General features: G+C 45.8%; 1 protein-coding gene across 1 annotated transcript in view; it reads right to left on the reverse strand.

The window, feature by feature from the left end:
* Positions 1–20508, reverse strand: part of MACO1 (macoilin 1) — an 86856-nt gene extending 66348 nt beyond the window's left edge. The window contains exon 1 of the mRNA XM_040424464.1: positions 20211–20508. Within this exon, the coding sequence (XP_040280398.1) occupies positions 20211–20290 (80 nt within the window). The 5' untranslated portion in view covers positions 20291–20508. The remainder of the gene's footprint in view (positions 1–20210) is intronic.
* Between the last annotated feature and the right edge of the window lie 1596 nt (positions 20509–22104).

Below are 22104 nucleotides of genomic sequence, written 5' to 3' on the forward strand. Positions count from 1 at the left end.
AGCATGACTGGAGGACTGTTTAAATATCAATTCTAATCAAACCAGTAAATTTATTGGGCGATTCATGGATCAAACACCTTGTGAATTTTGTTGTTAAAGGGAACCTGTCATCAACTTTATGCTGATCTCACTGAGGGCAGCATAAAATAGTGACAGAAATGCTGATTTCAGCGGTGTATCACTCATGAGCTAATAGTAAGTGGTTGCTGAGATCCAGCATCATAATGATTGCAGCCCAGGCCTTGAAAAGAGTCAAATCTACTTGAGAAGAGTCCTGGTTATCCATAATCTCCTGCTGTCCCCGCCCATCTGCTGATGATTGGCAGTTCTCTCCTAGAGAGAAAACTAGGTAGAAGACTGTCAATCAGCAGGTGGGCAGGGAGAGCAGGAATTTATGAATAACCTTGACTCTTCTCAGGTGGCTGTGACTCTTACAGACCTAATCTGCAAGGATTGTGATGTTGGTTCTCAGCAACCACTTTTAAGGCTACTTTCACAGTAGCGTTTTTTGCAGATCCGTCATGGATCTGCAAAAACGCTTCCGTTACCATAATACATCCTCATGCATCCATCATGAACACCACTGAAAGTCAATGGGGACGGATCTGTTTTCTATTGTGTCAGAGAAAACGTATCAATCCCCAATGACCTACATTGTGTGTCAGGACGGATCCGTCTTGCTCTGCACCACATCACGGGCAGAAAAACGCTGCTCGCAGCGTTTGTCTACGATGGGGGACGCAACCAAACGTAATGGAATGCATTTTGGTGCATTTCGTTTGGGGACAAAACTGAAGCATTTTCTTCCGCTATTGAGATCCTATGACGTATCTCAAAAGCGGAATTAAACACACTAGTGTGAAAGTAGCCTAACTTATAAATGACAAACCGCTGAAATAAACTCACCTGTCTCTACTTTCTGCTGCCGTTAGTATGGGCAGCATAAAGTTAATGAGAGGTTCCCTTTAAGCTAGCTCTCTGTTAGGGTGCTGGCACATAGTGCAGTTCTGACATGCATTCAGTATTCAAATTTAGCCTGACTGTAGTCTGCTACCGAGCAGAATTTTCATGTCTCACAAGATAATAAAAGGAGCTCTTCCAGGAAAGGAACAAAGTAAGGCCTCATGCAACATCCGTGTGGTGGCCGGGACGGATCGAGACCCATTCAACTTGAATGAGTCAGTGATCCGTCCACACCATAAAAAAAAAAAAATTATATATATATATATATATATATATATATATATATATATATATATATATATAAACATATTCTATTTTTTTTGCAGTGCGGAGGCACAGACAAACACCGTAGTGCTTCCGTTCTGCATCTCCCGTATTGCGGACCCACTCAAGTGAATGGGCCCGCATCCGTGATGCAGGGTGCACACGGCCGATGCCTGTGTATTGCGGACCCGCTGTATGCAGGCCGCAATACGGCAACAGACGTGTGCATGAGGCCTAACTGGGATTCAAACAGTTCCCTACTAAATACTACAAGGCCAACCCCAATCACATACAAAAGTGCTGCATACTGTGAAACAGGAGGAGAAATCTAAAATAGAGGTCTAAAAATATCTGCAACTGAAAATCTGTTCCAATTGGCAGCAAGCACATAGATTTCTGAAAAATCTCGTGTGTGAATATACCCTTAGGTTCACATCTGTGGTTCGCAGATTCTGTTAGTGGCCTTCATGTACAGAATTCAGCATCTCCAGTTTGTTCTACACTCGGAACAGAAAATGTGCCGCAATGTAAGCCCAAGTCTACATATGATTCAACCTGCACTTCAGCTTCCACCACAACAAAGCTCAAGACCACCGTTCTCAAAAGATAAATGTTCCCAACCAACTGTTTCACCAAGGACCCTGTTAAGATCAGAGGTCCCTGTTAGGGCAGCTGTACATGATGTGGATTACATGCAAGTAAGTTCAAACTTATTGATTTTGGTGCAGAAAAACAGCACAGACGCCTTACACTTCCTTGAAGGCGTCTGACAAGATGGTCAGTGGTTCATCTGTGAAGAATCCGTATGTTTTTTTTAGCCCTCTGCAAATCTCCTACCAATGGTCAGTGAAAACCACTGTCATCTGTCTTGCGTCAGCGTTTCAGAGATTTTAATGGGCGCGTTTGGTTCAAATCACTGACCCACTACAGTACCAACTAAGTGAGGAGTGTACACACTTGGGGAGATTTATCAAAACTGGTAGAAAGGAGAATGATTATTACACTCACCGGTAATCTGATTTTCCAGACCCCACGACAGCACCACAGAGAGGATCCGCCCCCAGGGACAGGAAACCTACAGAAATAAAAAGGTGGAGCCTCTCTCCCACCTCAATGGTTTACAGAGCGTGACAGTGACTCCAACCTAGGTGTTTTTTGTTTTTTTTGCTACACCCCGTGCAACTTAACCACCTCCGGACCGCCTAACGCAGGATCGCGTTCCGGAGGTGGCAGCCCTGCGCAGAGTCACGCATATATGCGTCAATCTTGCGAGACGCGAGATTTCCTGTGAACGCGCGCACACAGGCGCGCGCGCTCACAGGAACGGAAGGTAAAAGAGTTGATCTCCAGCCTGCCAGCGGCGATCGCTCGCTGGCAGGCTGGAGATGTGTTTTTTTTTAACCCCTAACAGGTATATTAGACGCTGTTTTGATAACAGCGTCTAATATACCTGCTACCTGGTCCTCTGGTGGTCCCCTTTGTATGGATCGACCACCAGAGGACACAGGTAGCTCAGTAAAGTAGCACCAAGCACCACTACACTACACTACACCCCCCCCCCCCCCATTAACCCCTTATTAGCCCCTGATCACCCCATATAGACTCCCTGATCACCCCCCTGTCATTGATTACCCCCCTGTCATTGATTACCCCCCTGTAAAGCTCCATTCAGACGTCCGCATGATTTTTTACGGATCCACTGATAGATGGATCGGATCCGCAAAACGCATCCGGACGTCTGAATGAAGCCTTACAGGGGCATGATCAATGACTGTGGTGATCACCCCATATAGACTCCCTGATCACCCCCCTGTAAAGCTCCATTCAGATGTCCGCATGATTTTTACGGATGCACTGATAGATGGATCGGATCCGCAAAACGCATACGGACGTCTGAATGAAGCCTTACACGGGCGTGATCAATGACTGTGGTTATCACCCCATATAGACTCCCTGATCACCCCCCTGTCATTGATCAACCCTCTGTAAGGCTCCATTCAGACATTTTTTTGGCCCAAGTTAGCGGAATTATTTTTTTTTTTTTTCATACAAAGTCTCATATTCCACTAACTTGTGTCAAAAAATAAAATCTCACATGAACTCACCCTACCCCTCACGGAAACCAAATGCGTAAAATTTTTTAGACATTTATATTCCAGACTTCTTCTCACGCTTTAGGGCCCCTAGAATGCCAGGGCAGTATAAATACCCCACATGTGACCCCATTTCGGAAAGAAGACACCCCCAGGTATTCCGTGAGGGGCATATTGAGTCCATGAAAGATTGAAATTTTTGTCCCAAGTTAGCGGAACGGGAGACTTTGTGAGAAAAAAATTAAAAATATCAATTTCCGCTAACTTGTGCCAAAAAAAAAAATTTCTATGAACTCGCCATGCCCCTCATTGAATACCTTGGGGTGTCTTCTTTCCAAAATGGGGTCACATGTGGGGTATTTATACTGCCCTGGCATTCTAGGGGCCCCAAAGCGTGAGAAGAAGTCTGGTATCCAAATGTCTAAAAATGCCCTCCTAAAAGGAATTTGGGCACCTTTGCGCATCTAGGCTGCAAAAAAGTGTCACACATCTGGTATCGCCGTACTCAGGAGAAGTTGGGGAATGTGTTTTGGGGTGTCATTTTACATATACCCATGCTGGGTGAGAGAAATATCTTGGTCAAATGCCAACTTTGTATAAAAAAATGGGAAAAGTTGTCTTTTGCCAAGATATTTCTCTCACCCAGCAAGGGTATATGTAAAATGACACCCCAAAACACATTCCCCAACTTCTCCTGAATACGGCGATACCACATGTGTGACACTTTTTTGCAGCCTAGGTGGGCAAAGGGGCCCATATTCCAAAGAGCACCTTTAGGATTTCACAGGTCATTTACCTACTTACCACACATTAGGGCCCCTGGAAAATGCCAGGGCAGTATAACTACCCCACAAGTGACCCCATTTTGGAAAGAAGACACCCCAAGGTATTCCGTGAGGGGCATGGCGAGTTCCTAGAATTTTTTATTTTTTTGTCACAAGTTAGTGGAAAATACTGATTTTTTATTTTTTTTTTCATACAAAGTCTCATATTCCACTAACTTGTGACAAAAAATAAAAACTTCCATGAACTCACTATGCCCCTCACGGAATACCTTGGGGTGTCTTCTTTCCAAAATGGGGTCACTTGTGGGGTAGTTATACTGCCCTGGCATTCTAGGGGCCCAAATGTGTGGTAAGGAGTTTGAAATCAAATTCTGTAAAAAATGACCTGTGAAATCCGAAAGGTGCTCTTTGGAATATGGGCCCCTTTGCCCACCTAGGCTGCAAAAAAGTGTCACATCTGGTATTGCCGTACTCAGGAGAAGGTGGGGAATGTGTTTTGGGATGTCATTTTACATATACCCATGCTGGGTGAGATAAATATCTTGGCAAAAGACAACTTTTCCCATTTTTTTATACAAAGTTGGCATTTGACCAAGATATTTCTCTCACCCAGCATGGGTATATGTAAAATGACACCCCAAAACACATTCCCCAACTTCTCCTGAATACAGAGATACCAGATGTGTGACACTTTTTTGCAGCCTAGGTGGGCAAAGGGGCCCATATTCCAAAGAGCACCTTTCGGATTTCACAGGTCATTTTTTACAGAATTTGATTTCAAACTCCTTACCACACATTTGGGCCCCTAGAATGCCAGGGCAGTATAACTACCCCACAAGTGACCCCATTTTGGAAAGAAGAGACCCCAAGGTATTTCGTGATGGGCATAGTGAGTTCATAGAAGTTTTTATTTTTTGTCACAAGTTAGTGGAATATGAGACTTTGTAAGAAAAAAAAAAAATTAAAAAAAAAATCATCATTTTCCGCTAACTTGTGACAAAAAATAAAAAGTTCTATGAACTCACTATGCCCATCAGCGAATACCTTAGGGTGTGTACTTTCCGAAATGGGGTCATTTGTGGGGTGTTTGTACTGTCTGGGCATTGTAGAACCTCAGAAAACATGACAGGTGCTCAGAAAGTCAGAGCTGCTTCAAAAAGCGGAAATTCACATTTTTGTACCATAGTTTGTAAACGCTATAACTTTTACCCAAACCATTTTTTTTTCCCAAACATTTTTTTTTTATCAAAGACATGTAGAACTATAAATTTAGAGCAAAATTTCTATATGGATCTCGTTTTTTTTGCACAATTTTACAACTGAAAGTGAAAAATGTCATTTTTTTGCAAAAAAAAAATCGTTAAATTTCGATTAATAACAAAAAAAGTAAAAATGTCAGCAGCAATGAAATACCACCAAATGAAAGCTCTATTAGTGAGAAGAAAAGGAGGTAAAATTCATTTGGGTGGTAAGTTGCATGACCGAGCAATAAACGGTGAAAGTAGTGTAGGTCAGAAGTGTAAAAAGTGGCCTGGTCTTTCAGGGTGTTTAAGCACTGGGGGCTGAAGTGGTTAAAAACAGAGAACCACGAAACACCAGGGAGGGAACAAGGAAGGGTACTGTCGTGGGGTCTGGAAAATCTGATTACCCGTGAGTGTAATCATCATTTTTCCCTCCCCCCCCCTTCATGACAGCACCACAGAGAGATTTCAGAGAAGAAAAAAAAATTGTATTACTTACCAGTAATTTGATTTTTACAGAGCCCATGACAGCACCACCAGAGAGGAGGATCAGACCCCCAGAGACAGGAAACCTGCAGAATAAAATGAGCGGACTCTCTCAGTGAGTTTTCCAAGTATCGGAGGAAGCCCGCCAACATATGTTAGACATGAAATTAAACTTTTTTTTTTTTTGCAACACCCATGCAGTATAGAAGGACCACCAGGGAGGGAAAACCAGGGTGCTGTCATGGGCTCTGTAAAATCAAATTACCGGTAAGTAATACCATTTTTTCCTATCGCCCATGACAGCACCACCGGAGACTTACTAGAGTAATCCCTAAGGGTGGGAAGTAGAGAGAAGAACCCCTTTACCAAAAGGAAGAATCGCCAGAAAAGATCAAGTCCAGCCTGTAGTGCTTAAAAAAAGGTGGAAGGTGAAGACCAGATGGCTGCCCCGCAAATTCTCTCGATTGGGACCGAGGACCTCTCTGCCCAGGAAGCAGCTACCGCCCTGGTTGAGTGAGCCCTCAGACCAACTGGAGGAGACAACCCCGAGGCTAGGTAGGATAAGGAAATGGCAGAAACGACCCACCGCAAGATAGAACTTTTTGAGGCAGCTGAACCCTTGTTCCTCCCCTGAAACTGCAGGAAGAGTGAAGAAGACTTCCGCCAATAAGAAGAAGTAGAGGACAAATAGGCCAAAAGGGCTCTCTTGACATCTAGACAATGAAGAGATTTTTTTTCCTCCGAGGAAGGATTTTGGAAAAGGGTAGGAAGAATAATCTCCTGAGAACGGTGAAATTTGGTGGCGACTTTTGGAAGAAAAGCCGGGTCAGGACGAATAATGACTTTGTCCTCTAAGATTAAAGTGTACGGAGGGTTGATGGAAATGGCTTGGATCTCACCAGTCCTGCGGGCGGAGGTCAAAGCTATCAAAATGGCCAGCTTCAAAGTTAGATGCCTAATTGAGGTGGAATCAATGGGTTCAAAGGGGGGCCCAGATAATGCTTTCAACACCACTTCTAGACTCCAGGGGGGGGCCCCTCGGAGCCGAAACTAGAGAAGATCTCTCCATGGCCCTGAAAAATCTGGAAACCCAAGGGCTTCTGGCTATGTTCTGGTTAAACAGAGCGGACAGGGCAGAGACCTGAACTTTCAGGGTACTGATTGCTAGACCATTCTGAAGGAACTCAAGGATAGTATGCAGAGAAGCAACTGAAGGAATGTCCCTCAACTGGATTTGGGCAAAATCTTGAAATTTGTGCCAAATTCTGCTATAAATCCCTACTGCAATTAATTTTTTGCTCTTTAGCAGGGTAGAGATTAGAGCATCCGAGAACCCTTCCTTTTTTTTTTTAATAGCCACCTCTCAAAATCCAGACCGTTTAGTGCAAATTGTCCACGGCTGGATGCATTACTGGTCCCTGGCTCAGAAGGCCCTGGACCGCAGGAAGCACCCAGGGATCGGAGACCGACATGGCCCGGAGCCCCGTGAACCAGGACCTCCTGGGCCAGAAGGGGGCGATTAGAATTACTGTGGCCCGCTCTTCCCTGATTTTCCGAAAAACCCGGGGAATCAGGGGAAGAGGGGGAAAGGCATAAGCCAGGCGGAATTTCCACTCCTGTGCTAGGGCATCTATCCCACAAGGGGATCCCGCTTGGTTCAGGGAATAGAATCTTGGCACCTTCTTGTTTGAATGGGTAGCAAATAAGTCGATCTCTGGGATGCCCCAAAGATCCACTATTTTCTGGAAAAATGAAAGGGTCTAGAGACCATTCCCCCTGAGACAGGGTATGGCGGCTCAGGAAATCCGCCTGTTTGTTTTCCACACCCCTGATGTGAACTGCTGAGATCGAGGTGCACACTCTCTGCCAGACCCAAAATGACATAAGCTTCTTCCATGAGGGCTCTGCATCTTGTCCCTCCCAGTTTGTTCAAATTGGAGACTACAGTTCTGTTGTCCGAAAGAATCCTTAGGTTTCTTCCTTTATTTTTGGGAGGGACTCCCTCATTGCAAGGCCGACCGCCATCAACTCTTTTAGATTGGAGGACTTTACTCTCTGTAAGGGGTCCCAACGACCCTGGAATGAAGTTCCCTGAATGTGGGCTCCCCACCCCCAAGGACTTGCGTCCGTGGTCAGGCAAACTAACCTGTCCGTCTACCACTGGGCACTCCGGAAAGATTCTCCGTATCTAACCACCAGGATAGCTTCTAGAGGGTCTGGACTGAGATCTTCAGCTTTGAGTCCAAGGACCTGCTTCCCTTCCAATTGGACAGGATTTCCCACTGTAAGGCTCTGGAGTGTAGCTGTGCCCACCTTACTGCAAGACGTGAGGGAGCCGAGGACTGACATCGCTGCTCTTATTGAGGTAACTGGACTCCTGGTCAGGTTTTGAACGAGCCCAGGAAGGTCTGCCTTCTTGCTGGATGGGGTCTTGACTTCTTAGTTTATTATCCAACCCAATTTGTTTAAAATGGACCGGACTTCTGATACTGCTGAATTGCAGGCTTCTTCTGTCTGACCCACAATTAAGAAGTCGTCTAGGTAAGGGATAAAGAGAATATCCCTTTCCCTTATGTGGGCCGCCATTTCTGCCACCAGCTTTGTGAACACCCTCGGGGCCATGGAAAGGCCGAAAGGGAGAGCCTGAAATTAAAAATGTTCCAGTTGACCTTTCAGATAGATTGCCACCCTTAGGAACCTCTGATGTTCTATCGCAATGGGGACGTGGTAGTACGCGTCTTTTAAGTCGAGAACGGCCATGAAGCACTGAGGATATAGGAGGTTGATCGCTGATCGTATAGTCTCCATTTTGAATCTTTTGGGTTAAAGAAAGAGGTTTAATTTCCCCCCCCCCCCCCCCATTTCTTCCTCCCCAGAAGAGGTCTGAGATGAAACATCTGAGGGCCCAAATACAGAGGAAGGGGCCTCCCCCTCGTCCGACGAAAGGGGTTCCCCAGTGCACTCTCTACGCTTAGGTCTTTGCTGTCTTTTGGCAGCCTGGGACGCGTTAACTTCCGAGCGGACTAATGCTTGCAGGCACTTGTAAAATGAGGGGGATTCCTCAGACACCGTCTTATCTATACAGGGCTGGCACATTTTCTTATCCCAGTCAGAAGATAACCCCAACTCTGCATAAGGCGCACTCATTCTTTTTTTAAACTACTTTTTTGCGCCTAACCGGAGCAGGAGGGACAGTAGGCTCCTCAGAAAGCTTGTCTTCTTCCATACCTGCAGAAGTGAAGTTCAGCCCAGGTCACAAGAAAGACGCCGGCCGATGAAACTCGCGCTCTACTTATAGGGCGCCTGGGGGTGATGTCACCGCCGACGCACTGAAGCCGGTCACGTGACTTCAGGAGCACTTCACGGCCGGAGCCACTCCTCTTCTTCCCCCTGGTAGCCGGCGTTTCGTCTTCCGGAAGCATACAGCGATGCTGCCCGCGTCTCCAGAGCTCCCGAACACTGACAGCCCCCTCCGGAGCTCAGCTGTGCCTCTGCCTGCCCTTAGCGCACCACCTGATGCTGCCAAATTTACCAGGGACTCGCAGGTTAGTAGGGGAGAGCCACCAGAGGGAAGGAACCATGCACACGCTGCAGGCTTCCCATCAGAGACCGGAAACCACACTGAAGGGGAGGAGAGTGTCCGCCCATTTTATTCTGCAGGTTTTCTGTCTCTGGGGGGTGGATCCTCCTCTCTCCGGTGGTGCCGTCATGGGCGATAGGAAAATACCCCTTCCTTATGGGAGGGGGGGGGGGGGGGCAAAACTTGCAGAACCTTCTTACCAAACAGAAGATCAGAGGCAGAATTCAGTTGGAGCAGATAGTGACGGTAGAAGATCACATGGCAGCCTTACAAATTTGCTCAATAGAAACATTTGCTCTTTCAGCCCATGAGGTAGAAACTGAACGAGTAGAGTGTGCTTTCAGACAAAGAAGAACTTCCAGAAGATGTGTAAGCCAGGGAAATAACTGTCCTAATCCATCTGGCTAGTGAACGCTTTGAGGCCACCTTACCCTTATTTATGCCAGAAAAAAAAAAGAATAGTGCAGACTACTTTCTCCAAGCCTCGGTTACCTGTAGGTAACGTATAAGGCATCTCCTAACACCCAGGGAGTGGAAAACTCATTCCTCATGGTTTTTGGGTTTATATCACAAAAAGTTGGAAGAAGGACTATATCCTGGAGTCTATTGCATTTGGAAGGAACTTTAGGTAAAAAGGAAGTATCTGGTCTAAGAACTACGCTATCATCCAGGATTCACATAAAGGGAGGATTGATAGAAATAGCCTGAATTTCGCTGACCCTTCTTGCAGAGGTTAAAGCTACCAATAGGACTAACTTAAGGCCTAGTCAAAGCATTTAATACCAGATTTAGATCCCACGGGGGTATCCTGGGTGCCTTAATCTACTGTTTTAAAGAACCCTACCACCCAGGGGTCAATGGCAAAAGTTAGACCAAAGAGGGCTGACAGGGAACCTTTAGAGTGTTCTTTGCTAACCTCAGAGACAAACCCCTCTGGAGAAACTCCAGGGTCTGAATGACCAAAGTCTCAAAGAACCTGCCTTGATTCCTAAAAATTCGAAGAATTTTTTCCCAAACCCTGGCATAGATTGAAACTGTTACAGCTTTCCTACTTTTTAGTAAGGTGGATACTAGAGCTTCCGAAAAACCCTCTCTAATCAATAATGATCTTTCAAATTCCAGGCCGTAAGGTGTAGGCCTCTGACATTTGAATGACAAACTGGGCCCTGCATCAGAAGGTCCGGGATCTCCAGAAGAATACAGGGGTCTGTTATTGACATGCACCTCAGGAGAGAACCATGCCCTTCTCGGCCAGAGGAGGGCCATCAATCATTCTTGCACCCTCGTCTCATCTTTTTGAGAACTAGTGGAATTAGCTGTAAGTGAGGAAACGCATAGCCTAAGGGGAAACCCCATTTCTTAAGAAGAGCATCCACCCCATCTGGGAATTCTCTTGGGTTGAGAGCGCAAAACCTCTCCACCTTTCTGAATATTCTGGTGGCAAAAAGATCTTCAAAAAAACTGAATGATACAGAGTCCACTCCCCGTCTCTGCTGAAGACTGTTTAGGAAGTCCGCCTGGAAGTTCTCCTTGCCTCTTATGTGGAGAGCAGAAATATGACTGACCTTCCGCTCCAGATTTCGGAACAGATCTGCTTCTTTCATGAGGGAAACTGATTTTGTTCCCCCCTGATGATTTATGTAAGCTACAGCTGACTGTCCGACATTATCCTCACATGTTTTAAATAAATAAAGGGTATTGCTGTCTCCAAGGCCAGTCTTCTAGCCAGCAACTCCTTTCTGTTGGAGGAGAATTTTCTCTGTACAGATGACCACTGTCCTTGAATGATGTGGTCCAAAAAAATTTGCCCCCCACCCCCAAGGGCTGGCATCTGTCGTCAAAACCACTGGATCGGAACAACTCCAAGGAATCCCCTGACTTAGATTTGTGCTGTCTTCCAACCAGGACAGATCTTCTAATGTTTTCCTTAAAATTACCATCCTTGAGTCCAAAGATCCACCACTCTTTAGTGCTAGAAGAATCTCTGCCTGTAGCTGCCGAGCATGAAACTGGGCCAATTCTACCGCTGGAATACAGGAGGTCAGTGACCCTAGGACTGATATGGCTTTCCAAAATGTCAGGCTCTGAGATGATTTCAGCATCTGCAACTTTTTATGGACACAGGATATCTTTTCTTTGGTCAGAAAAACTCTGGACTACCGAATCCTAGAGAAGACCCAAAAACACCTGACGAGTTTCCGGCACAATTCGGTATTTTAGAATTATCATCCAGCCTAAAATTTTCCAAAATTCCTGTCACCTTTTGCAACGCCATCATACAGTCCCGTTGAGACCCTGCTATAAATTAGAAATTCACCAAAATAAGGCAGGAATAAAATGTTCTTTCCTTATAAATGAGGCTACTTCTGCCATTACCTTCGTAAATATTCTGGGGGCCATAGAGAGGCACAACGGAAGCGCCTGAAACTGAAGGTGATGAATACTTCCTTCGACAGTCACTGCCACTCCGAGGAACTGCTGATGCAAAGGGTGTATGGGGATGTGGTCATACACTTCTTTCAGATCCAAGACTGCCATAAAACAATTGGGATACAGTAGATGAACTGCTGATTTTACGGTCTCCATCTTGAATTTTCTTAAAAGAAGGTGTTTCTTTAGCCGTTTTAGATTTATAATTGTGCGGAAAGAGTTGTCTGGTTTCTTTAACCAGAAATAGAGGAGAGTAGAACCCCTTTTTTCTGTTCTGCCACTGGAACTGGAATTAGAACCTGCTTCTCTAACAGCTCTAAGACTTCTACCTCCATAGCAAACATTCCTAGTGACGAACCTTGAGCCTTTGTGATCATAAACTTCTGAGGGGGTTTTGAATAAAAATCTAACCCTAAACCTTCTCCTATGAGCCCCTAGACCCATTTTCCTGCTGCCCCCCCCCCCCCCCAAAAAAAAAACCTTCAGATCTAAAACTTTGGTTTCTGTCGCTATTTTGACCTCTTCCCCGAAATCTAGAGGAGGAACAAATAGGACATCTGGATCTGGAAAAGGAGGTTGAAGAATAACCTAAAGAAAGACCAGGAAATTTGGTTTTCCTATCCGCAGCTTTCTCCAAAAGGGAATCTAAATCAGGCCCAAACAAAAGCTCTCCCTGACAAGGAATACTGCACAATCTTTGCTTTGAAGACAAATCAAGCCCTTTCCAATTTCAACCAGAGTGCTTTGCGAGCAGAATTGGAAAGGAAGGATGCCTGTGCCACCAGTTTGACTGAATCTACAAAAGCATCCGCAATTAAATCAGCCGCCTTCTGTAAAGTGGGCAAGGAGGCTAGAATTTTCTCTCTAGGACACATCCCTAATCTGACATTCTAATCGTTAAAACCAGATAATCATGGATATGGCCTTAACCGTAGTCGCAATATTCGGTCTAAACGCGGAAGCCGCTGCTTCCCACAAGTTTTTGAGACAGGAATCTACTTTTTTTTTATCTAACGGGTCCCTTAGGAACACCATATCTTCGAAAGATAGGGAAGACTTTTTAGAAATCTTTGATATAGCTACGTCAATCTTTGGCGCTTTATCCCAAAAAGAAGAGGCCTCTTCTTCAAAGGGACACTTTCTTTTTAAAAAATTTGGGAAAGCGCCAAATTTTTTAATCAGGTTTTTTTTCCACTCCGTTTATGAGGGCCGAAACACTTATGTAACTAAAACATCTATGCCCCCTTTCCTGAAGTCCCTCAAACATTAAAAAGACTACAGATTTATCATCTTTAACATCTTCTAAATCCAGAGTACAACGAATAGCTTTCAATAATTTGTCAGTATCTTCTACAGTAAATAAAGCTCTACCCTCTAAATCTTCAAAGGATGAGGAAAAATCTGAGTCGTATGTTTCCACCACTTCCTCACTATCAACTGTAGAATCCATATCTGATAACCAGCCTTCCGCAGATCTTTTCTGACGTTTCCAGGATATCAAGGAACTTTTCACCTCTGACCTAATGAGTTTTTATATTCTTCCGAAAACATGGAGATTCCGCCGCTACGGTCTTGTCTATACATTGTTGGCAAAGCTTCTTAGTATATGAGGAAGATGAGGGACATCCACATAACGCACATTCTTTATTCTTTCTTTTAGCCAAAACTTTCTTAGGCCTTGTCCAGAATAAAGAAATCACCAAATATCAACACAGTATCACTTGTTGGGCACTTACCCACTCATTCCCAAACAGAACCGGCACAAGAATCTCCCCTTCTGCCGGATCAGGCCTCTTTTCCTCCACCATTGCATTCAATCAGGACAATCTTATAAATGTAAAGAAAAAGAGCAGATCAGGGGAATCAAGATTAGTCTCCAACCCTCATATAGAGGATATATATAGCAATATAGGGAAGCAGGAGTACCAGCAGAATCGGAATCTAGGTGAGAGCCTAGGCCACATGTGGTGGAATGCAACACCCCCTCCTGGAGCTGCATCCTTTGAACCTTCAACTCCGGACATCGCGTGGCCTCACTCCCCTGTAGGAGCACACACACCTGCTGCAAGAACCAATCTGCTGGGTGATAGTATATCTGCTGGGGTCTATCACCTAGTCCTCCAGAACATATCTGGGACTTCCAGACTAATGGTACTGACCTGAAAATAAAACTATAGGTCTCCAGGGACAGGAAACCACTCAGGTTGGAGAGAGAGAGGCTCCACCTTTTTATTCTGCAGGTTTCCTGTCCCTGGGGGTGGATCCTCTCTCTCTGTAGTGCTGTCTTGGTTGAGGGAGGGTGGAGGGAAAACTTAGTTGCCCCTAGCAACCAACCAGATTTTTCTTTTCATTTTTCAGCAGCTCCTTTGGAAAATAAAAAGATCAATCCGACTGGTTGCTAGGGGCACCTAAGCCAGTGTTCCTTTGCACCAGGTTTGATTGTATGGATTTCGTACATGCAGTATGGAATTTGATGTCCGCATTCCAACTGCTTGTGCAGTTTCACATCTGATGTATACAGTGGTTTTCACCATAGACTTCATTAGGGTTGTTATAAAGAAAATACAAAAAAATAAAAAGAATAGCATAAAATCACACTAAATAGCGCAGATTTATGTGCAGTTTTACAATTTTCATATATATTTTCTGCATACAAATCTACATTGTGTGTAGTTACCCAAGCTAACTGCACATAGGTGCGGGCTTCAGAACAGAAATTCTGAGCAGATTTTCATAGGTTTCCACACCAAAATCCTTAAGATATGCACTACTCTGGTCCGTGGTGTGGACCAAACATGCCCACTGAACGCTATAGATCAGTGAAAAGCACTGACAGAACACAGATGGCATCCATGTTCCGTCAGTTCTTTTCCTAGCATTGCACATGCTAAACGGATGGCACACTGAGGGCTAAAAACAGGAGGACCAACAACAGATCTTAATGGGCGAAACACTATCTTGTCACGGGTATGTGAACAAAGCCTAAAAGGATGTATGAGGCTACTTTCACACCTGCGTTTGGTGCGGATCCGTCTGGTATCTGCACAGACGGATCCGCACCTATAATGCAAACGCTTAGATCCGTTCAGAACGGATCCGTTTGCATTACCATGAACAAAAAAAAAAAATTATAATAATAATTTTTTTTTGTTCATGATAATGCAAACGGATCCGTTTTGACTTTACATTGAAAGTCAATGGGGGACGGATCTGTTTGAAAATTGAGCTATATTGTGTCAACTTCAAACGGATCCGTCCCTATTGACTTACATTGTAAGTCTGGACGGATCCGTTTGCCTCCGCACGGCCAGGCGGACACCCGAACGCTGCAAGCTGCGTTCAGGGGTCCGCCAGCGGAGCGGAGGACAAACGGTGCCAAACTGATGCATTCTGAGCGGATCCGCATCCATTCAGAATGCATTAGGGCTGGACGGATCCGTTCAGGGCCGCTTGTGAGAGCCTTCAAACGGAGCTCACGAGCGGACACCCGAACACTAGTGTGAAAGTAGCCTTAGACAGGCAGATTTTGTCCGATAATCTTTAACAAGCATTTGTAGTAATGCTCGTTAGCGATCATCTTGCATGGTAATACTGATGCCGAATGCATGATCCAGATCCAATCCAGATATTTCAGCATGGTGAGAGATTTGCACTTGTTCCTGCACCTGGTTTTGGCTCACCATCACAGATGAAAAACACTGTCCAAACACCAATTTTTAGTTTTTGATCAAGGTTTCTGACCCAAAGCCATAAGGAGATTCAGCAAGAAGTATAAAGCTTATTAGAGGGATTATAGTTTGAATTTTTATCTAATTGTTCAGATTTGACAAATTATTGCTGCATGTAACAGAGTCCAGTGACTGAAGGACAAGTCGTTTTCTGTGGATTGGACAGATCAGCCTGACTGAAAGATTACAGTCTAATCTGAACCCTGACAGTCGTAAGCAGTGCAAATGCTTTAGAGGAATGAGCAAACATTGAAAATAAGAATAGTTAGTTTCTACTTAACTGCCCCTCTAATAGAAATAGAGTACAACCACACAGCGTGGTCCTGGCGCTGAGGTCGGGTAATGCCTGCCCTTCCGGCCCGCAGCTGGCCCCAATTAAACTAATGAGGGCCGCACCGTTTAGTTGGTCTATGTTGCTAATGCCCACGTAGTCCCCCGCAGGCCATTAACAATGCAGACCAACTAAACAGTGCGGTACTCATTAGTTTAGTTAGGACCAGAAGGGCCACGCGATACAGCCGCGCTATACGGTCAAACCCTCAGTGCTTTCTTGAAATTTCTCATTCCCATCCAACCCACTTGTGGCTTTGGCTCCAGAAACTGCCAAAAGAATGCTGTGTGTGGCATCACCTCTAAATGGGTTTCACATCTACTGTAAATGTCTAATAGGTGCGGATCCCAACAGAGGAACCTGCACACATCTCCAGAACGGGGTCCTCCAGAAAACAGCGATTAAATATCGGAGAGGGGAACGCCCCTTTATAATCCACAGCTGCTGCAGCTCATTGCATATTCTAGGCCATTCTGATCTGGGAAAAAAACATAACCTAGACAAAAGCATACGTATACCCCTGCAGTTACATACATTCCCCCCCCAAAAAAAAAAAAAATATATAATTATTTTTCTTTCTTCATATACCGTATTATATTGTAATGCACTTTTCAATACAACTGGGGTAAAGATACTTGGTCGATGACGAGGACTTTCACCAAAGACAAAAAATAGGCGGTAGACAGTCTTAGGCTAGGTTCACATGTGGCGGAATTCCGGTTTTCTGTTTTAAAAACAGAAAAATCGGAAAATGCGTCATTCAGCATATGCGGGACGCCCAACTGATCCCACTGACCATGATGGGTCCATTGGGTTTCCGTCCATTCTGCCTGAAAAATGATGCATGTATACGGTACTTTTATTTTGGATTCTGCGACAAAGTCTTCTACCAGATGCGAACCTAGCCTTAGGCCCCTTTCACACGAGTGAGTTTTCTGTGATGTGAACCCATAGCACCCGCACTGAATCCCGACCCATTTATTTCAATGGGTCGGTGTACATGAGCGTTTTTTTTTTCACACATCACTTGTGCGTTACGTGAGAATTGCAGCATGTTCTATATTCTGTGTTTTTCGCGCAGCCCTGGCCCCATAAAAGTGTATGGCGCTTCAGTGAAAAACACATTGCATCCGGAGGTAACCTGGATGTAGTCCGGATGCAATGTGTTTTACTGATGGTTGCTAGGAGATGTAGTTTGTAAACCTTCCGTTTTTTCAAACGTGTGAAAAACGCATCAAAACACATTGAACCCGCGTCGAAAAAACTGACTGAACTTGCAAAATGGTGCGAGTTTCACTGAATGCATCCGGACCTAATCCGTCACACTAGTGTGAAAGAGGCCTAAGGACACTTTCACGATTGTATATTCGGATCAGTCTTTCCACATCTTACAAATACTGATGCAAGTTTCTGACTAATACACCGAAGTGGCCACAGTGGGCAGAGTTTCACAAGTGCAGCGTGCTCTCAACAGGCTGTTCTGGCAGAGAACAGAATGCCAGAGCTCTCTGGATAAGGCATAGCGAGACCGCAATTCCCACCGGCACCATCGACTATAATGGGATCCAGTGGACGGCTGACTGCTACCCTGGGTTTTGGCCAGGCAAAAACTGCAGCGTGTGAGTGCACCCTAAATCTCACTTGGAGGGGGAGTGGGAACGGGGAGTCAGAGATAAAGCAGTGCTCTGAGCACCCCCTCCCCCCCAAAAAAAAAAAAAAAAAAAAAAAAAAAGAAGCTTGCGGAGAATGCACCAACAAGCATCTCACAAGTGGTCATTGCTGGTCCTAGTCACATGAGATTTCATATCTTATCTTGCCAGTCTTAGCAGGAACCAAGAACCAGATTAGCAGACTCTCGACTATTAGAAGAATTTTATTCTTCATTACCCATTTATTCAGACTTTTCCCAACTGGACTACGGTTTTCTATGTACCCAGGAATATGAATGTTATAGAGGGACCATGCTTGAGACCGCCATAAACAGCTACTCCCACTGGCAAACTGCACAACCTATTCATTTCAATAGGCACCGTACAAAACCTTCTGAAGAGAAACCCTGGCAGCAGTTTCAGCACCCAGTCCTGTGGCATTCAGCAGTTCACTTGCTTAAGAGAAGTGGTGGCTCCGATATAAATGGGTGCTTCTAACCACTAGTGAGACCTGATTCCAGTGTGCTTTCTGGGCTGCACCCACACACAGCCATTAAAGTAAATGGCACAAATCACTCAGCACTTTTTCAGCCCATGCCAAGAAATGTGCAGCATACAACTTTTTGGGTTTGGGTTCATGGCGATCTTGGTCATGTGACAGTAATGTAATAAAAGGGGGTCGCAGCGCGACTCACACATTTGCCGTGACCATAGAAATAGCAAAAAATCCAATCTTGCTGCATTTTTTGTGTTTCTGAGGTCGTAGCAAACCTGCGGGTATCGCCGTGACCCCATTTATTAACTATGGATGCTCAGCGATACTGCGACACCTGTCCTACAATACAGATCGCATTGTAGCTGAATCCCTTCATCAGTTTTCTAACCGAGACTCAATCATTCAAGAGAATGGGTTCAGAAAACAAATGGAGGCACACGGGCGTCCACATAGTCAATGTTCTGCGGACTGAAATCGGAATCGCCCTCTTAACCCATACTAAAAAGGAGAACATGTCACAAAGGAAAATGCGGTCTTACCTGCAGGCAGCATGTTATAGAGCAGGAGGAGCTGAGCAGATGGAGCAATCATTTCTCTGGGATTCAAGAGTGTAATTTCTTCTTTTCCATCCCTGCTCTTTCTATCCTTAGGAGTCCAATGGGCGGTGCGACTGACAGCACTCCCTATGTCTGTACATACAGGGATAGCCATCAGCCCCCAAGTACAAATGGGCAAATCGATTTGTTCATGTGTCTTACACCTGAGGGGCTGTTGTCCCCCCCCCCCCCCGTGTAGACGAAGCTGCCCCCTTTGCCGCTTGCTTGACAGAGCCAAACATTTCACCCTGACAATCCCCAAGGAGCGGAACAAGCACAATGTGCCACCATATTTCCAGGCAGTGGCACAGATACGAGCGGCATGGGGGCAGCTTCGTCTGTAGAGTGGAAAGCCCCTCTCAGGTGTAGAACACGTGAAAGGGAAATTTCAGTTAGGTAAAGTTATAACTTTTCCTCTGGACAGAGGGATAATTATAAGATTGGTGGGGGTCCTACTGATCACGGGAATGGATACCCAGTACCCCTTGGAACGGAGTGGCAGTTTGTGCATGTGAACTGCCGCTCTAATAATCTTTATGGGAGTTCTGGAGACAGCCGAGTATGGCGCTCAGCTATTAGCAGATCTCCTCTACAGAAGTGCCCATGCTCCATCTGCCCCTCCATTATTCCAAGGTCTTGAACCATGGGAGTCCCAGTGGTAGGACCCCCACCAATCTAATAGTCATCCCCCTATCCCGCAGACAGGGGATAACTTCACATAACCAGAATAACCCCTTTAAGATGTACAAACTGATTTACTCATCTCTACTCCTAAGTACGGGAAGAGCAGAAGTTTTAATGAAATTAGAATACTGAATCTTTTCTTACAAACTATGGGGGGGGGGGGGTCACTATTGTGGGGTAAACAAAAGTTGCAAACTATGGAACACGCCATACTTGCACCATAATGTTGCAACTTTTGAGCTTCCCGTCACTTTCCCAAAGGAGCCAGCCGGGGTTTACTAGAATTTACTCCAGAATCTGACATAAAAGTTATAGCTGCCAGCCCCCAGAGATGAAGGGATATCTGCCTCTGGCCTATGGGAAGCCTAGTCCTGAGAAATGTTCCTCTACATAGGTGGTCAGTAATGTGACGAACAGCGTTTCATGGTGGCAAGCTAAGTAAATAATATCAATAGGACGGATAGGGAATTGGATGACAGGAGGATCCCGCTAAGGAATGAAGGGAACGCCATGGCATAGTAGTAACATAGTATAACTAGCAGCATAAGGGGACATGGACAGAGAGGCCACCTGGGACTGGGTCATTGGGGTGACATGACTAGAACACATGACTGGCTGGGCAAGTGCACTGACAGGTGACAGGCGGCTAATGACAGCTCACTGCTCACCAAAACAAAGTCTGCACAATGGCAGCTCGGCAGAGTATTCCACCCCACCCGAGGAGCCTACAGGTACACCGGCACAGCCAGCAGGTGCCCGCTTACCACCCCATGTGCCCCTGCTCACTGACAGGCAGCCCGGCTAGGAAAGGCCGAGGCTTCGTTTAGGGCCTACATCTGCCAGACCCGTCCGGGGCGCTCCGGGGAGCGGATGTGCACACTCACCTGCCGTAGATTCCATCAGTAATTCGGTTCCGTTTTAACGGGCGCCGAAGTTTACTGCAGTCCGCATTCCGCCGCTTCATTCTCCCGGTGTCCGCCTCCTCCCGCCGCCGCCCGAGGCCTGCCCTTTCCGCTGAGACACCGCTCACACCTCCTCCGGTGCTTACCAAGGGCTACCCGCCCGGAAGCGCACCAATAAACACATGAACTGAAAACGGTAGTAACGAGTTTAAAGGGTTTGAAACAAAGAGATAAAGATGGAGGCCCCTCCTCCTCCTCCCCTCAGCAACGGCGCAGCCAGGGCCGGACAAAACGCAAACCTGCCTCCTTTATGAGCGACGGCTACCACAGCCAATCAAAGCTTGGCAAAAGTTGTGAGACAAGTCGGAGAGCCAATAGGAGACAAGGGCAAGCTGCCAATAATGACGCAAGGAGTTCGTCTGATGCTTTGGTGGCCTTAGAAAGAAAAGCCCAACGTATGGGTGGAGCATTCTCATGACTGACACATGAAGAGACCAATCACACGGGGCAGAAGATGGATTGGGCGGGGCGAAGAGGTTGGCAAATGCAGTGCGCGGGAAGCAAGGTAGTGAAAGGCGAGGGGGCGTGAGGTGTCAAACCACGAAGCCAATCAGAGCCCAGATAGGGGAGAGGGTGACGGCGGGCTGTCCAATGAGACCGCCGAATAGGAGGAGCAAGTGTTAACCCTTGAGGCACAGCAATGGGCGGGTTTGTTTTGGGTTCCACGTCCGCAGGATGAAGGGCCGGACCGTAGAGCCCGCCCCCACCTGGAGTGGCCCTGTGCCAAGGGGGTGTGTTAGTTCTGGCTTGTCACAGCAGGGAGGCTGCGCCATGTGCACGAACAATGTCTGTCACTGGGAGCACTGACGTGGAAAGCTAACCACAGTGTCAGCATAGGGCTTCCCTTAAAGGGGATGTCCAGATTTCCTAAAAAAAAATATGTAAGAGGAGGGAATGTGATCAAATAAATATATATATTTTTTACCAATTAACCTTTTAATGACTGTAATATAGTGTTTTATTTTTTTACAGCAGCCATTCAAAGATCATGAGACACCTTAGTGGCAGCAATTCAGAAAAAAAACATGCAATCCTGATTTGGGGGGGGGGGGGGGGCAGCACTCCAGCTGTTCAGAAACTACAACTCCCAGAATGCTTCATTCATTTCTATGGGAGTAAGAGCAGCCAAGCATGGAAGTTGTAGTTTCACAGCAGCTGGAGTTCCAAAGGTTGCTGATCCCTGGCCACTTGGATGCCATGGTCGGTAGCGCCAGGTGCTTGACAGAGGGAGGGTGTGCCCTCATGGCTGGGGTGCAGCCCTAAAAAAGGGTGCCAGAACTGTATGTCCCTAAATTTTTCCTGAAAGTTGTTATATTCTGAATGGTACATTGAGTAAACTGTCAACTGAGTGTTACCATTGCCCCTTGTTACAGAGACGTGTCTCTACACAATCCGCACTGATTGGTCGGTCAGCCTGCATTGGGCGACACCCCTAAATAGCAACATTGAGTTATCAATTTTAGGGCTCATGCACACAAACGTATTTTCTTTCCGTGTCCGTTCCATTTTTTTGCGGACAGTATGCGGAACCATTCACTTCAATAGGTCCGTAAAAAAAAAACTGAAGTTACTCTGTGTGCATTCCGTTTCCGTATGTCCGTATTTCCGTTCCGCAAAAAAATAGAACACGTCCTATTATTGTCCGCATTACGGACCAGGATAGTACTGCTCTATTAGGGGCCAGCTGTTCTGTTCCGCAAAATACGGTATGCACTTGGATGTCATCCGTATTTTTTACAGACCGCAAAATACATACAGTCGTGTCCGGCCTTATTCTTAAATTTCTAGTAGGAATAACAGAGAATCAACACAATAT

Source organism: Bufo bufo, chromosome 3 (genome assembly GCF_905171765.1).
Source record: "Bufo bufo chromosome 3, aBufBuf1.1, whole genome shotgun sequence".
Lineage (NCBI taxonomy): Eukaryota > Metazoa > Chordata > Amphibia > Anura > Bufonidae > Bufo > Bufo bufo.